Here is an 18,908-nt window from a genome sequence, read left to right as displayed (position 1 = left end):
TACTTTTGAGACTGTGAAAATGGCTGTAATTCCTAAATGGTTAATGCAATATTTTTGTTAAACCTCTTGAATTAAAGCTGGAAGTCTACACTTAAATCATCACATCTTGAATGCTTAATTTAAAATCCATTTCGGTGGTGTACAGAGGCAAAAATATGTAAAATACACACATACACGTGTGTATGTATGTATGTACAGTGAGGGAAAGAAGTATTTTATTCCCTGCTGATTTTGTACGTTTGCCCACTGACAAAGAAATGATCAGTCTATAATTTTAATGGTAGGTTTATTTGAACAGTGAGAGACAGAATAACAACAAGAAAATCCAGAAAAACGCATGTCAAAAATGTTATAAATTTTAATGAGGGAAATAAGCATTTGACCCCCTCTCAATCAGAAAGATTTCTGGCTCCCAGGTGTCTTTTATACAGGTAACGAGCTGAGATTAGGAACACACTCTTAAAGGGAGTGCTCCTAATCTCAGCTTGTTACCTGTATAAAAGACACCTGTCCACAGAAGCAATCAATCAATCAGATTCCAAACTCTCCACCATGGCCAAGACCAAAGAACTCTCCAAGGATGTCAGGGACAAGATTGTAGACCTACACAAGTCTGGAATGGGCTACAAGACCATTGCCAAGCAGCTTGGTGAGAAGGTGACAACAGTTGGTGCGATTATTCGCAAATGGAAGAAACACAAAAGAACTGTCAATCTCCCTCAGCCTGGGGCTCCATGCAAGATCTCACCTCGTGGAGTTGCAATGATCATGGGAACAGTGAGGAATCAGCCCAGAACTACACGGGAGAATCTTGTCAATGATCTCAAGGCAGCTGGGACCATAGTCACCAAGAAAACAATTGGTAACACACTACGCCGTGAAGGACTGAAATCCTGCAGTGCCCGCAAGGTCCCCCTGCTCAAGAAAGCACATATACATGCCCGTCTGAAGTTTGCCAATGAACATCTGAATGATTCAGAGGACAACTGGGTGAAAGTGTTGTGGTCAGATGAGACCAAAATGGAGCTCTTTGGCATCAACTCAACTCGCCGTGTTTGGAGGAGGAGGAATGCTGCCGATGACCCCAAGAACACCATCCCCACTGTCAAACATGGAGGTGGAAACATTATGCTTTGGGGGTGTTTTTCTGCTAAGGGGACAGGAAAACTTCACCGCATCAAAGGGACGATGGACGGGGCCATGTACCGTCAAATCTTGGGTGAGAACCTCCTTCCCTCAGCCAGGGCATTGAAAATGGGTCGTGGATGGGTATTCCAGCATGACAATGACCCAAAACACACGGCCAATGCAACAAAGGAGTGGCTCAAGAAGAAGCACATTAAGGTCCTGGAGTGGCCTAGCCAGTCTCCAGACCTTAATCCCATAGAAAATCTGTGGAGGGAGCTGAAGGTTCGAGTTGCCAAACGTCAGCCTCGAAACCTTAATGACTTGGAGAAGATCTGCAAAGAGGAGTGGGACAAAATCCCTCCTGAGATGTGTGCAAACCTGGTGGCCAACTACAAGAAACGTCTGACCTCTGTGATTGCCAACAAGGGTTTTGCCACCAAGTACTAAGTCATGTTTTGCAGAGGAGTCAAATACATATTTCCCTCATTAAAATGCAAATCAATTTATAACATTTTTGACATGCGTTTTTCTGGATTTTTTTGTTGTTATTCTGTCTCTCACTGTTCAAATAAATCTACCATTAAAATTATAGACTGATCATTTCTTTGTCAGTGGGCAAACGTACAAAATCAGCAGGGGATCAAATACTTTTTTCCCCTCACTGTATATGGTAAGATGCATAAGTGCACTGTTTAAATATGATATGACTCTGTTATAGTGAATTTCAGCAAGTATAGTCAGTGAGTGTCATGCAAGAAAGTGGTGTCAGTTTTGGATTTATTCATTATATTTCACTTCCTTTTTTAGTCCCATCTCTATTTGTATTTGTTTTAAATCAAAACCCCTTTCACTATGTGACTGTGAGTAAAGCTATTGGATCTTCTATGTGTGGTCAGAGCCCTCATTGTCTCTGAACAGTTTCAGTGACATTTTGCAATAAACCTCAATGCAGAAATTTAAATGGAACTAGGCTGCAAACAGAAGTGTTAAATGTGCAGTTTACTGTATAATGTTAGAAAATGTTTCTAGAGCTATAATAACAGACAGTTGATTTATAACATTGCCATGCACTAGATCTGGCTAGATTTTTCATTTAAGTTTCTATTTAAAATGTTCTAGCCCAAAAATTATATAATTGCAGGTGCAATTCAACTCAGACAGCACAGGGTTAACAAAAAATGACAAATTGTTCCTTTAAGCCTGTAGAATGTCAACATAACTCAGCACAAATTAAACAAAACAATCATATTTTAATGATCTTAAATAGCATTCTGAAAAACAAAAAAGCTTGCATGTTTTGGTATGACATTTATCTTGTCCTTTTTTTCTGAAAAGTGCAATCTGGCAAAAGATAAGACAACCATAGGAAATGACTGAAAACATGACAGTTGGAGAATACAATTCAAGCTAACTGACAACTGTAATACCCCTTAACTTATAAAGAAAGAGTATTATCATCATTTTGTTACTTTTAAAACAGTAGGAACTGCTACAAAAGAAAAAACAAACCCATAGTAACCAAGCAATCCTTCAGCTTAACTTCTACGAACAAGGCATCAATGGCACCTTCCATCTCACTACCATGGTGTATATGCACATTAACAATAATAAAGGGTTGATAGCTAGATACTATGCATACTATCACAGATACTATGAAAACATATGTCACAGTTTCGGCAGGAAAATGCCCTAAATATAACTAGCCCACTTCAATATTTAGATGTAGGTTTTGCCATTTAGGGCCTGTGCTTTAGTTAGTCCCTGTCTGAAATTAATGCTTCTCATCCACTAAGTGCTACAGAATCTGTGACTTACACATATGTCAGAAGATGACCCACAAATTTAGAGGGCTGGCTCATGTAATGCCAGTGACCGACACGCTAAAAAAAGAGAAAAATTTAAATTAAGGTCAGTCAGACATGAGCATTAGGAAGTGGAGGAAACAGAGATGCCTTTCATCTGTTTGCAATTGCAGTGATTTATAAACCATTTCCTTTAGTGAATTAAAGATACTGTATACTCTACAAGGACAGGTTGGTGTATAAACTGTGCTGTGTCTGCAAGAGTGGGTTCAGTAACCCTGGCAGTGACAGGATTAATTAAAACCTTTTCTAGGCTGCAGATGGGTCTGTTTGGCAGTGATTTGTAAATATAATATGAGGGAAATATAATATGAGGAAACTCAATTTAGAGATACAGTCCCCTCCAAAAGTTTTGAAACACAAGGCCAATTAATTTGTTTTGCTATACTGTACACTGAAGACATTCAAAAGATGAATATGGCATGATATCAGACTTTCAGCTTTCATTTCCTGATATTTACATCTAGATGTTGTTAAACAGCTTAGAACATGGACCTTTTGCTTGAACCCACCCATTTTTCAAGTGATCAAATATATTGGAACATGTGGCTGGTGGTTAGATTTATTGATTAAACAATTAATAACTCTGAACATCTACTCTTAATTTGTACCCTGGGTTTTTGCCTGTGAAGACTGAATCTGTTGTTAAAAAGGATAAAACATGAAGACCAGAGAGCTGTCTATGGGGAAAAAAGCAAGACAGTTTTGAAGCTGAGAAAAGAGGGATACATTATCAGAACTTTTGTATAAGCATTGACCATAGACAATACAGCAATTTGGAATGTCCTGAAAAAGAAAGAAACCACTAGTGTATTAAAAAAACAGTCATCAAACAAGTCAGTCAAGGAAAACAACAGCAGTTGATGACTGAAAAATGACAAACCCCAAAAAAACATAACATCACCAACAACCTCTACTGGTCACAGGTATCACAATCCACCAGTCAGAAAAGACTTTGAGAGCAGAAACGTAGAGGCCATACCACAAGATGCAAACCACTCATCAGCAGTAAGACTCAGAAGGCCAGACTGGAATTTGAAAAGAAATGCAGAGATGAGCTACAAAAGTTCTGGAACCAATATTAATCTCTACTTCAGTGATGGAAAGGCCAAAGTTTGGAGAAAGAAGGGACCTGTCAAGTTTTTAACACACCTAAATGTAAATCTCAATCAATTAAAACTGAAATTCTGATTTATCATCTCACATTCATCTTTTGATCTCAAAAACAAAAGAATTGACCTTGTCATTCCAATACTTTCAGAGGAAACTGTAGCTGAAAATAAGCTAGCAAATGAGTTTGTGTCACAGATGTGTTTAAATATGTCAGAATTGTAAAAAGTCACTGATTATTTAATAGAAATGCTGCCAACCTATGTTTTCAGAGCCTATGTTAACAGCCTGCTCTGTTCATACATATCCAGTGTGCCATCTGAAGCACATGAATCAGGAAGATGGAGTCTTGTAAATGTTGCAGATAATGCCATGGTCAAATGGCTCAATGACATGAAAGAGAAGTTACAAGATAGATCCTGGGGCCTTGTGCTTTCTAAGGGTAAAAATCTGGTGGTCAGTTGTGGCACCTGTTGGTCCCATGATGCAAGCCATTATGTTGTGCTGAACAAGGCTCACAGCTGTGTGTTTTTTGTTTGTTATGTAGTTTAACTTTCTGAGGATGTTTAGAAAAAGTATAGAGGTCAGACTTCAATAGAATAAAGTCCAATGCTATCATCACAATAAATATCATAATTAAAACCGTGACTTGAGAAACAAATAAAATAATGATCACATCACAAGACAGCCTGGTTTATACCTGTCTGCAGGACAGGCAGATTCTAATGCTCTGTCTGCTCATTCATGAACACTGCACAAATTTGCAAAATGCAGTGGTTAATTTTTCCCCCCCACACATTAGGTACAACAAATAAGTCAGATGGACATATACACCTCTCTGCATCAAAATTCTTTATATACCAGTCAGGTACATACATTTTGTACATTTGTACAACAAAATTATTGGAAGCAGGTCCTTTAAGGCCTGTAAGTTGCGAGGTGGGGCCTCCATGGATTTTGTTTGTCCAGCACAACCCACAGATGCTTGATCGGATTGAGATCTGGGGAATTTGGAGGCCAAGTCAACACCTTGAACAATTTTTCCAGTGTGGCAAAGCACACTATCCTGCTCAAAGAGGCCACTGCCATTAGGGAACAATGAAGGGGTGAACTTGGTCTGCAACAATATTTAGGTAGGTGGTACATGACAAAGTAACATCCACATCAATGCCAGGACCCTAGGTTTCTCAGTAGAACATTTCCCAGAACATCACACTTCCTCCGCCAGCTTGCCTTCTTCCCTAGTACATCCTGGTGCCATCTCTTACCTAGGTAAGAGACGCCCCTGGCTGTCCACATGAGTAATCAGAACAGGCCACCTTCTTCCACTGGTCCATGGACCAGTTTTGATGCACACGTGCCCATTGAAGGCACTTTCGGCAGTGGACAGGGTTCAGTATGTGCTACGCAGTTCCATACACTGCAAGCTGTGACACACTGTGCTCTGACACCTTTCTATCATAGCCAGCTTTAACTTTTTCAGATATTTTTGCTACAATAGCTCTTCTGGGGGATTAGACCAGATGGACTAGCCTTCACTCAAAACTGCATCAATGAACCTTGGCACCCATGACCCTGTCACTGGTTCACCAGTTGTCCTTCTCTGGACCACTTTTGGTAAGTACCACTGCATACTGGGAACACCCCAAAAGACTTGCCATTTTGGAGATGCTCTGACCAAGTTGTCTATCCATCACAATTTGGCACTTGTCAAAGTTGCTCAGATCCTGCTTGCCCATTTTACCTGCTTCCAACACTTAATATTTGGTTACAAATCCCTTGTTTACAATAGCTGCGTAAAACCGGCAACCTAGTGACATCACCAAATTGTTGCATTCTTTTTTCCAGATTATACCAAAGCTTCTTTCAGTTGTTGTTTGTTTTGAGGGTTATTTTCCCCTCCAGGTGGTGAAATGAATACTCAAGGTCTGGTGATTGATTTTCCACTTTTTTTCCCTTGTTGAAGTCCTTGTATTGTATTGGCAACATGTTTTGGGTCATTGTCTTGCTGGATGATGAATTTCATTCCAATTAGATTGGATGCATATCTCTATAAATTGGCAGACAGAATGTTTCTCTACACTTATGAAGTGATTCTGCTGCTAGCATTATGAGTTTACATCATCAACAAAGATTAATGAGCTAGTTCAAGAAGCATCCACGCAAACCCAAGCCATGCTTCCTCCACTGTGCTTGAACGATGAGCTTGTATGTTTTGGATCATGGGTAGATTCTGTCTATCCTTTGGTAGAGTTTAATCTTTTTCTACGACTTTTGTGGCTCATCTCTGTATTTCTTTATGAATTCGAATCTGGCCTGTCAATTCTTACTGTTGATGAGTGTTTTGCATCTTGTCAATGTTATGCATTTTGGGTTTGATATATGAGATATGTATATACATATATGCCAGTCAGCCATAACATTAAAACCAATGTGTAGCTTCCTCTTGTGTCACCAAAACAGCTCTGACCTGTATACAAACTATTCCTGAATAATTTCGCAGTGTGGCAGGGTGCATTGTCCTGCTGAAAGAGGTCACTGCCATTAGGGAATACCGTTGCCATGAAGAGGTGTCCTTGGTCTGCAATGTTTAGGTAGGTGGTATGTGTCAAAGTAACATCCACATGAATGCCAGGACCCAAGGTTTCCCAGCAGAACATTGGACCACTTTTGGTAGGGACTAACCACTGCATTTGGGAACACCCCACAAAACCTGCGATTTTGGAGATGCTCTGATCCAGTCGTCCAGCCATCACAATTTGGCCCTTGTCAAAGTCACACAGAGTCTTACACTTGCCTATTTGTCCTGCTTCCAACACAGCCACTTCGAGAACTGACTCTTCATTTGCCGCCCAATATATCCCACCCCTTGACAGATGCCATGTAACGAGATAATCAATATTATTCACGTCATCTGTCATTGGTTTTAATGTTATTGCTAATCAGTGTATATAGGTGTCCACCACACACATGGGTTTAGAAATCAGGTTGTAGGTATAGGTTATATGCACCACATACTAATAAGACATGCAAAACTGTTAATTGTTAATTTCATAAAATGCTATTGGCCCAAAAAAGGCATTCAGTTTCAAACCATCTTCAGAAGGGCAGGCTTGAGTTCATAGTACACATGACACAATTGACGCATATAGATTGTAAGCAAAACATTGTAGTAAACAAGATGTGCAAAAGACATCTGAGTGCCAAAGCAAACAACTGCATGTGTTGTCTGCGCTACTGACAAAACACATGAAAGTTACAGAAGAATAATGTGATGAATGACAAAACAGGGAATGATAGCTGTGCAGTATAAGATACAGATACTGCGATAAACTACATCACAATGGGATTTATGAAGATATTGCAGGTATCCTCAGTAATTTTGTAGCTCTGACCAACTCCAGTATTACAATAACAAGTTAACAGGTTTTTTGCATGTTAAATTTTTCTTAGTTTTCTTTGTTAAATAATGCTTTGTAGCTTAAAAAATGTAAGCATTTTTTTTTAATGTTCACCGGCAGTTTTGTTAGCAATCTAAACAGTGAGATAAATATAATTTATTGTGAAAATATTTTTGAGTATTGCAGTTTGATATTTTAGTCTCCGAGCCCTCACTGTAGTTTTCTATGGAAGAATTTGAGAAGCAAACTATCAGTCAGTATTATTGTGAAGTTATTCACTTTTTCTTGATTGAGCTTAAGTGCTCTATATTTCACCTGTCTCCCTTCTAAAAGCAACAGCTGCCTTTAGCAGACTTAATGTCGCTGTAGCTGCACAATAACACCTGCAGGTATAAAACAATATTCAATATTGTACTTTGGGAGCTATTTTACATGTAGCTGTGTAACTCTTTCCAATATATGTGAAAATCACAAAAAAAAAAAAAAAAAAAAAAAATTATAACTAGCTGACCACAAAAATGAGACACTCTTAAATTGTTAAAAACTATCTAGATCTAAATATATAGAGGTAAAGTTAAACAAAATACCAGGAACTTCATTCGGGAGGACCTACAGACCAGGTTTATGTGTGCGTCCATATGAGCATGTATGTCGGCACAGTGCTATTTTGCCACAAAGCAGTCAGTAGTTATCCAGCATTCCATCGACAAAGAGGTTTTGCACATCCAGCATGGCTGCCAGCTGCATTATGTGTTTCTGCAGTAGGTTGCTCTCCACCATCTCCTGTTTGGGCAGCTGGGGGTACGATTCTGGAAAACTCTGTGCTTCCTGTTTTACAGAGAAAACACACAGCCAAAATAAAGCCAAGCTTCACAGTTTGTGCTTGAAACTAAACACTTGCATTATTTAAGTCACAAAAAACAACTTGTGAAAACCTTAGTGTTACTTTACATTTATGGCATTTGTTGTTGCACAGAGTGAATTTCAACATTCAGTTACATGATCTGACAAACACCAAGTACTACATCCATGATCAAGACATGTTGACATGCAGGCACGTGGTTAATGTTCACTTTAATTCAGTAATTCAGTAATGTATTTACTTCTAACTAGTATATAACTAAATTCAACTAATAAGATAAATTAACAAAATCAAAAAGGACTGAGCATTACAAACTGTAATAAATCTCTAAGAAAGTGGTGACCCTCTCTTTTACTTGTATTTTTTATTGTGAAATAGTGTGGCTCTCACAATTCCAGCTGAATTGTTTACATTCCTTGGTACTGGGGTGGAAACAATACTTAGAAATGATAAATAATTCAATTAAGTATATTGAGAAATCTTAGCAGAAATATCCAGGCAAAATGTTCTCAAGTTAAAAAAAACCCAAAACAAAACAAAAAAAAAAGTAGCTGCTACTCTTAAGTATACTCAAGTATTAAAAAGTCAATATTTTGTACTGGTGAAAATAAGTAATAAATGTTTGTTTTCACCTGAAAACATGAAATTACTTCAGTAAAACTGCTATACCATTTTGCCTCAAAACATCATGCAATCTCAAAAGTTTACTGCTCATACAGAGGGGTCCAAAAGGCTGATACCACATTGAAAATCTGAGGATTTTTTCCCCCATTTACAGTTGGAAATAAACAGAAGGTTTTAGAATTTTTCAATATTTAAAACAAAGTAAATGTTCAATATATTGAATATTAAATACTAAGAAATTCTGAAATTCATGTAATTATATCAAAGATTTTACTTTTCTCTCACATTGTTGTAAATAATTTGTAATGAAAATTGTTGTATTAAATTAGAAAAGAATGCATAAGCATTTTCACTAGTGGTCTCAGACTTTTTAGCTGCACTGTATGCACTCTATGGACTAATGCTAAATAGTTTAATGGTGAAAGAGTTTCTCATCAAGCAATCTGGTGGACTTCAGTGATACACACAGGTCAGTCAGGTCCATAACTGTTTGGACAGTGACACAATTTTAATTATTTTTCCTCTGTACACCACCACAGTGGATTTGAAATGAAGCTGTGATGATTGAAGTGTAGCCTTTCAACTTTAATTAAGGGGTTCAACAAAAACATTGCATTAGCCATTTAGGAATTACAGCCATTTTTGTAGAGTCCCTCCATTTTCACAGGCTCAAAAGTGATTGGACAAACTAACAATCATAATTATTAGAATTTTTTTAAATTCTTGGATGTAAATCCTTTGCAGTCAATGACTGTCTGAAGTCTGGAACCCATGGACATCATCAAATGCTGAGTTTCCTCCCTTGAGATGCTTTGCCAGATTTTTACTGCAGCTACCTTCATTTGCTGCTTGTTTATGGGTCTTTCTGCCTTCAGTTATGTCTTCAGTAAGTAAAAAACATGCTAAATTGAGTTGCTCAATCTGACATATAAGAACATTTAATTTATTTGCCTTAAGAAGCCCTTGGGTTGCTTTCGTGGTACATTTTGGGTCATTATCCATCTTTACTGTGTGCTGTGTGCTTTACTAAGTGCTGTGCTACCACTTTTGCAGCATTTGACTAAATCTGAGCAGAACGTATAGCCCTATACACTTCAGAATTCATCCTGCTACTTCTATCAGCATTCAAACCATCAATAAACACCAGTGACAAAGTTCCACTGGCAGCCAAACATGCAACTTTTTCCACGTTTGACGGATAATGTGGTATGCGTTGCATCATGAGCCCTTCCTTAACTTTTCCATACTCTTCTTATCATTCTGGTACAAGTTAATCTTGCATCAGAACTGGTCAGACTACTTTAGATGTTTTTTAGCAAGTCTAATCTGGCCTTTCTGTCCTTGTGCGTTACCAGTGGTTTGCATTTTGAGGTAAACCGTATGTATTTACATTCATGAAGGTGTCTCTTGATTGTAGACTTTGACAATGATATGTCTACCTACTTCAGAGTGTTTCTGACTTGGCTAGATATTGTGAAAGAGTTTTTCTTCAACAAGCAATGAATTCTCCAGTCATCCACTTTAGTTGTCTTCTGTGGTCTTTCAGGCCTTTTGGTGTTGTTGACCTTGCAGTGCATTTATTCTTTTTTAAAAATGTACAAAATTGTTGATTTGGCCACTCTAAAGTTTCTTTTATCTCTCTGAAAAGGTGTATTTTGTTTATTCAACCTAATGATGGCCTCCTTCACTTGCATCCACACCTTATTGGACCGCATATTGAGAGTTCCCATGAACAGCTACCAAATACAAATTGAAGACTTGGAATCAACTCCAGCCCTATGATCGCCTTAATTTATCATGAAATAACAATTGTCCAATTACTTTTGAGCCTGTGAATGAAGGGAATCTGTAAAAAAAAAAAAAAAAAAGGCTGTAATTGCTAAGCAGTTAATGCAATATTTTTGTTAAACCCCTTAAACTAAAGCTGAAAGACTACACGTCATTGTCACTGTCCGAAAACTTATGGACATGACTGTATCTATACCGCTAACCGCCTTGTGTAGCATGTGATTGTCACCACAAATGATGACTTAGCATGATTCTTGATCTTTTTTCTTCTTACATTTATGTACTTGATTGGATGAACAGAAATGTAAGAAGAATATAAAACGTATCACCCGTAAACTTTTAGCTGTATTACAACATCAAATTAAAGTATATTTGAATGGGATTTTTTTCCTGCTCATCTTTAAGTGACTCTCTACAGATATAAAATTAATTATTCAGATGTACTCAAAACCTATTAACTATATTCTGTTTATCCTTCAAAAACCGGCAAGCACTGGGCACTTTGGGGAGCTAATTGCAAAGTTTGCTTTTACCTAGTAGATTGCCACTTGTGGCTATATTTAGGGGTACAACCACAAAGTGCTTGTAACCTTAATGGAATTGTAAGGAATTTTCTTATTAGGGGTCCAAGAACTGAACCCTATTGATTTTTCAAAAACCTTTAAATTTTGTAAACAGTATGGCTGACACATGCCAATCAACCTAAGTGGGGCAGAGTTGGTTTACTCAAACAGCTGTTCTTAATGAATGCCTGCATGGAATAACCAAAGTTATTTAGCAGTTTAAACTCCAATGTAGTGGCCACTTACCTTCAACTAGTCTTATGTTTAGCTAATACAACTGGCTGCAATAACCTAAAGCCATAACCTCAATGCTACCACTGCCATTTAAAGTGTCTTGCATAAGTTCACTACTATGAAATTTCAAAAAATTTCAAAAGAGTTATAACCTGGAAGTGAAATGGACTTAATATTATATGAATTATATGTCATGAATATAAATAGAATAGCCCTACATTTTGTAGTAGGGGGAAGCTCAGTATAGTTTGCAAAATTATTTACAAATAAATGTTGTGATACAGTGGTGCTTGAAAGTTTGTGAAGCCTTTAGAATTTTCTATATTTCTGCATAAATGAGAGCTAAAACATCATCAGATTTTCACACAAGTCCTAAAAATAGATAAAGAGAACACAATTAAAACAAATGTGAGAAATATATTACACTTGGTCATTTATTTATTGAGCAAAATGATCCAATATTATATACATCTGAGGGGCAAAAGTAAGTGAACCTTTGCTTTCAGTATCTGGTGTGACCCCCTTATGCAGCAATAACTGCAACTAAAAGATTCCTGTAACTGTTTTTAAATAAACTCTTATCTGCATTTGCATCCGTCCTAACCTTCTTCATGTGGAATATGTGACACATGATCATGAAGATCAAGGAGCTATCCAAAAAAAACAACTCCAGGACAAAGTTCCATACACAGCCTAAGCAATCTTGTCCAAAAAATGGGAATAAATATCCAGATGTGCAATGCTGATCGAGACATACCCCATAAAACTTGTAGCTGTAATTGCAACCAAAGATGAAAATTGTCCAGATGAGTGAATACTTATGCAAAAAATGTCTGATTTTTTGTGAAATAATATGGTAGACCATTAGTGCAAAACACTAACAAAAAAATGCAATGGCAAATTACAGTAAATTCCATAACAAATTAAAAGGGTAGGTCCTTATTGAACTACAAATTCTCGTTACTGATTGGACACAGCATATGACTATCACAAGTGAGAATAATTTTTTATTGAAAGCTATTTAATACTAAATGACTTATTTTTTATAGTGAGGTGTAATTCTTACTTCTGAATAACTCAGCTTAATTTAGGCGGGGTTTCAGAGTTCACACACTCATACAAACTTGACGGTACATCTAAAATAACATCTTGAGATTATATGCGTTTGATAAAATGAACACAAAAAAATGCATTATTAGATTGATTTAGGCTTATGTTTCCTCTTACTGGAAACATTCTCCAGCTCTCCATTTTCCATGGTCTCTTAGATTGACACACACTGGGGCCAGTTAGCAATGAGTAGGTGCTGTTCAATAGAGACCTACATTTTCTGTTTTTGAGTTAATGTTGATGTGATTTTTTAGTTTTGCCGTCATGTTTATGAATTTGCTGTAGTGTTTCTGGCTTTGCTGTCATGTTTCTGAATTTCCCATTATTATATTTTTATGCTGTTTTTTGCTGGCATGGTTTGGCTCCACTTGTCACCGGAAATCAGTACAAAGAGTCCATTATCCTAACATTTCTATGCTGATGGGAGTGGTCTCTTCCTGGATAACCCTGCCCCCAACCAGAGGGCAGGAGGGATAACTGAATGGTTTAAGTATGAAAAGTCACACTTTACTACTCTGGCCTTGAGTTACCAGATCTCAGCTAAATAGAACCTATGTGAGATTTTGGTCCAGTGTGTTAGTCAAAGGTACAGTATCTCACAAAAGTGAGTACACCCCTCACATTTTTGTAAATATTTCATTATATCTTTTAATGTGACAACACTGAAGAAATGACACTTTGCTACAATGTAAAGTAGTAAGTATATAGCTTGTACTGTACAACAGTGTAAATTTGCCGTCCCCTCAAAATAACTCAACACACAGCCATTAATGTCTAAACCGCTGGCAACAAAAGTGAGTATACCCCTAAGTGAAAATGTCCAAATTGTGCCCAAAGTGTCAATATTTTGTGTGGCCACCATTATTTTCCAGCACTGCTTTAACCCTCTTGAGCATGGAGTTCACGAGAGCTTCACAGGTTGCCAATGGAGTCCTCTTCCACTCCTCCATAAGGACATCACGGAGCTGGTGGATGTTAAAGACCTTGTGCTCCTACACCTACCATTTGAGGATGCCCCACAGATGCTCAATAGGGTTTAGGTCTGGAAACATGCTTGGCCAGTCCATCACCTTCACCCTCAGCTTCTTTAGCAAGGCAGTGGTCGTCTTGGAGGTGTGTTTGGGGTCGTTATCATGCTGGAATACTGCCCTGCAGCCCAGTCTCCAAGCACATCATGCTCTGCTTCAGTATATCACAGTACATGTTGGCATTCATGATTCCCTCAATGAACTGTAGCTCCCCAGTGCCGGCAGCACTCATGCAGCCCCAAACCATGACACTCCCACCACCATGCTTGACTGTAGGCAAGACACACTTGTCTTTGTACTCCTAACCTGGCTGCTGCCACACACGCTTGACACCATCTGAACCAAATGGAGCTGTATGGTCTTGGCCACCGTGCTGCAGCTCAGTGTCAGGGTCTTGGCAATCTTCTTATAGCCTAGGTCATCTTTATGTAGAGCAACCATTCTTTTTTCATATCCTCAGAGAGTTGTTTGCCATGAGGTGTCATGTTGAACTTCCAGTGACCAATATGAGGGAGTGTGAGAGCGATGACACCAAATTTAACACACCTGCTCCCCATTCACACCTGAGACCTTGTAACACTAACAAGTCACATGACACCAGGGAGGGAAAATGGCTATTTGGGCCCAATTTGGACATTTTCACTTAGGGGTGTACTCACTTTTGTTGCCAGCGGTTTAGACATTAATGGCTGTGTGCTGAGTTATTTTGAAGGGACAGCAAATTTACACTGTTACACAAGCTATACACTCACTACTTTACATTGTAGCAAAGTGTCATTTCTTCAGTGTTGTCACATGAAAAGATATAATCACATATTTACAAAAATGTGAGGGATGTACTCACTTTTGTGAGATACTGCATCTCTTTCTTGCTTTCAGAGCAAATAACTGTGGCACATCTCTCTCTCTCTCTCTCTCTCTCTCTCTCTCTCTCTCACACACACACACACACACAGATGTATATAGAGCCCCTTCCAAAAGTACTGTAACAGTAAGGCCAATTATGTTGTTTTAGCTATACATTGAAGGCTGGAGCTCAAATGATGAATGAGATGCTAGATCAAAATTGCAACTTTCATTTCCTCATATTTACATCTAGATGTGTTAAACAAATTTTTTGTTTGAACCCACCCATTTTGTCAAGTGATCAAAAATATTGGAACATGTGACTGATAGGTGTTTCTTGCTGAAAAGGTGTGCCATGTTAAATTGCCTGCTTAAAGAACAAATAGTTCTGAATGTCTACTTTTGGTTTGAGCCCTAGGTTTCATCTGTGAAGACTGCATTTGTTGTAAAAAGGATAAACCAACATGAAGGCCATAAAGTTGTCTATGGGAGAAAAGAAGCCATTTTGAAGCTGAGAAAAGAGGAAAAATATATCAGAGCTATTGCACAAGCATTGGGCATAGCCAATACAACAATTTGGAATGTCTCGAAAAAGAAAGAAACCACAGGTGTGCTAACAACCAGACATGGAACAGGTCGGCCAAGGAAAACAACAGCAGTTGGAGACAAACATTGTGAGAGCTGTAAAGATAAACCCAAAAACAACAGTCAGTGACATCACCAATAATCTTCACAGGGCAGGGGTGAAGGTATCACAGTCCACCATTTGAAGAAGACTTCAAGTGCAGAAATACCACAAGATGCAAACCAATGATCAGTAAGAATCAGAAGGCCAAATTGGAATTCACAAAGACATACAGCAATAAGCCACAAAAGTCCTGGAACCAAGTTTAACCTCTACCAACGTGATCGATAGGCCAAAGTGTAGAAAAAAAAATCTGCTCATGATCCAAATCCTACAAGCTCACTATTCAAGCACAGTGGAGGTAGTTTCATGGCTTGGGCTTGCATGGCTGCTTCTGGAATGGGCTCACTAATCTTTATTGATTTATTGATGTAACTCATAAATTTTGAATAAATTCAGAAGTCTACAGAAACATTCTATCTGACAATTTCTAGAGAAATGCATCCAATCTAATTGTGAGGAACTTCATCATGCAGCAAGACAATGACCCAAATCACACTACTAACACAACAAAGAACTTCATCAAAACGTGGAAGGTTTTATACTGGCCAAGTCAATCACCAGACATTAAACCAATTGAGCATGCATTTCACCTGCTGAAGAGTAAACTGAAAGGAGGAACCCCCAAAACAAAAAATGAAAGGAGCTGTGGTACAAGCATGGAAAAGCATCACAAACAACAGCTTGGTGATGTAAGTGGATCAGCAGCTTGATGCAGTTATTGCAAGCAAGGGATATGCAATCAAATATTAAGTGCTAGTTACTTTAAAACAAAAAATTGGGTGGTCTGCTACCAAATGTGCCATGTTCTAAGTTGTTTAACACATTTGGTTGTAAATATGAGAAAATGAAAGTTGAAACTCTGAAAAAAAAAAAGCTATACTTGTACAACCCCAATTTTGAAAAAGGTGGGACAGTATGGAAAATAAAAACAAAGATAAATGGTTTGTTAATGTACTTTGACTTGTATTTAAACAAAAAAACATATAAAGACAAGGTATTTGATGTTTTACCTAATCAAAAGCATAGTTCTTTTCAAGGTAAACTATTTATTTATTTTGAAAGTGATGCATGCAACACCTTCCAAAAAAGTTGGGACAGGGGCAATTTAGGACTAATAGTGATGTGACAATTTGAAATAGGAAGGTGATGTGAAACAGGTGAGGCAATCGTCTAATCATAGTATATAAGGAGGCTCCAAAAAAGGCCTAGTCCTTCAAGAGCAAGGATGGGTCGTGGCTCGCCAAGCTACCAACAGATGTGTCAGCAAATAATCCAACACTTTGAGAACAACATCACCCAAAGTCAAATTGTAGGATTTTGGGTATTTCACCTCCTACAGTGCACAACATAATTAAAAGATTCAAGGAATCTGGTCAAATCTCGGTGCGTAAAGGGCAAGGCCAAAAACCACTTCTGAATGAGCGTGATCTCCAATCCCTCTGGTGTCACTATCTTAAAAACCGTCATGAGTCTGTCCTGACATGGGCTCGGGAATACTTTGGTAAACCTTTTTCAGTCAACACCATCCGCAGCTACATCCAGAGATGCAAGTTAAGGTTTTACTATGCAAAGCAGAAGCCATAAAAGAACTATCCAAGCTGTTATCAGCATCAGATCCAAAAGCCAGCATCTGTCATGGTTTGGGGGTGTGTCAGTGTCCATGGCATGGGTAACTTGCACATCTGTGAGGGCACCATTAATGCAGAAAGATATGTGCACAATTTGGAGTAACATATGCTGCCATACAGAGCAGGACAATGCCAAACCACATTCTGCCCGGATTACAAGTGCATGGTTGCGTAAGCAGAGAGTGCGGGTGCTGGCATGGCCTGTGTGCAGTCCTGACCTGTCTCTGATTGAGAATGTGTGGCGCATTATGAAGTGCAAAATAAGGCAACGTACAGTTGAAGAAATGCATAATGGAGGAATGGGGGAAAATTCCGCTTGCTAAACTTAACCAACTGGTGTCTTCAGTGCCCAAATGCTTAATACGTGTTATTAAAAGAAAAGGTGATGTTACACAGTGGTAAACAGTCGATTGTCCTGACTTTTTTGGAGTGTGTTGTAGTCATCATATTTGAAATGAGTGTATATTTTCAAAAATAAATTAAATTCACAAAGTAAAATATCAACTAATGTGTTAATAATGTGTTTTCAATATAGTACAGGGTGAATTGAATTTTCAAATGACTCTTTTTGTTTGTTTTTGTGCATTTTCCATACTGTCCCAACTTATTCAGAATTGGGGTTGTAAAACTCTTTCATTCATTAGGCAGAAACACAGCAATGGTAAAAGGTAAATCTTTTCAAGTGCATGCAGACCTCTCAAAAATCACCAAAGTACAAAATCCATGGAGCAGGGGCTAATGTAATGATTAGATAATTATATAAAGAACAAGTTTAAAACATCTTGCATTAAGCATTTATTTTCTCTTTTTGTTCTGTAGTCCATATATCCATTAAACATGGCATTTCTGCAGTTCTATAGCTCGGTCATTTGGCTCAGTTTGCACCCAACAACTGAGCAGTTCATAGCCACAGATGAAAATTGAACACAACCCATAAAGCATGACATTTTTGTTCACTTTCTTAGAGTAAGAACACCTCTCTCAGATGCTCTCAGACTGGTTGTTTGTTCTTACCTGCCTAAACAAATAGCATCGAGAGGAAAACTGACCAGGTTTCCATCCCAAAGGACTAAATGCTACATAAGTCAAAGCATCCTGAGAATCTCATTAAGTCTGCTTTGAGTCTAGGCTCAGATCTAACTAGTGCATGAAAAAATAGACAGGTAAAAATTAGTGAGTTCAGACAGATATCCAAACTCATTTTCTCTTACCCGGAAGAGCTTGTGTAGTCGTAGAGTGGCACAGCAGAACACGAACCTGATCATCAGCAGCCTCAAAAACTCATCACCATAGAACTGCAAAAAAGCCTGATCTAGGATGAAAACACAACAGACCTTCAGTCATGCCCTCATTCTTGCATTTATCCACTTGCTTAAAGAACTTGCTCCAGTTTATTACAAAAAATACATAATAATTTGATAAGAAAATAATGCTCTGATTGTCTGTTACCAATAGCTCGAGAGCTGGTGAGCATCTGGCCAATGTCATGAGAAACCTTGCTCAAAAACTCCTGGGCCTTTTCCCATAAACTCTGGCACATACTGGTTAGCCCACAGATGGACAGAAAGCCCATTAGGGGATTGTAGAGAAAAAGAGTGAAGAGACTCCCACGCTGAGAATGGTCTAAAATGCAGGCGACAACATTAGGTGAATAAGGAGTTTTTAAATTATTTAGAAATCAAAATGCCAAGATAACAATTAAGATTAACCACTCAGCATTAAAGAAACAGTTGGGTGAAAAATATAATTTACACAATTTTACATGTACTGCAAATGACCTCAGTCAGCTGAGATATGTTTCATGTTTGATGTTTTCTTCACTAATAAGATCATGTAACTAACAAGTAATGGAAGTCCTTCTCAAATTAATTTCAAATGACATCCCTTAAGCTATGGAATCTCTTTATAAAATAGGAAGGAGAATCTGTTTTTACAAATTTAAGTTCAGAGTGGAAGCAACTACAGTGCCTTGGTTGCTTTTGTCACTAATGCCATTCTTACCTAGTTCATTAACTCCTCTAGTCAGAGTTGTAATC

The 18,908-nt window shown here is 38.1% G+C and overlaps 1 protein-coding gene across 3 annotated transcripts in view; it reads right to left on the bottom strand.

Moving 5' to 3' along the window:
- Window positions 1-2,358: 2,358 nt before the first annotated feature.
- Window positions 2,359-18,908, bottom strand: part of scai (suppressor of cancer cell invasion) — a 112,521-nt gene continuing 95,971 nt past the window's right edge. For all 3 annotated transcript variants that reach the window (XM_017459854.3, XM_017459855.3, XM_017459856.3), the window contains 3 exons: window positions 18,322-18,495; window positions 18,084-18,184; window positions 2,359-8,329 (listed from right to left, as the gene is read on the bottom strand). In XM_017459854.3, the coding sequence (XP_017315343.1) occupies window positions 8,183-8,329; window positions 18,084-18,184; window positions 18,322-18,495 (422 nt within the window). In that variant the 3' untranslated portion in view covers window positions 2,359-8,182. The remainder of the gene's footprint in view (window positions 8,330-18,083; window positions 18,185-18,321; window positions 18,496-18,908) is intronic.

This window comes from Ictalurus punctatus, chromosome 28, assembly GCF_001660625.3.
Source record: "Ictalurus punctatus breed USDA103 chromosome 28, Coco_2.0, whole genome shotgun sequence".
Lineage (NCBI taxonomy): Eukaryota > Metazoa > Chordata > Actinopteri > Siluriformes > Ictaluridae > Ictalurus > Ictalurus punctatus.
This window is presented reverse-complemented; position numbering and strand designations above follow the sequence as displayed.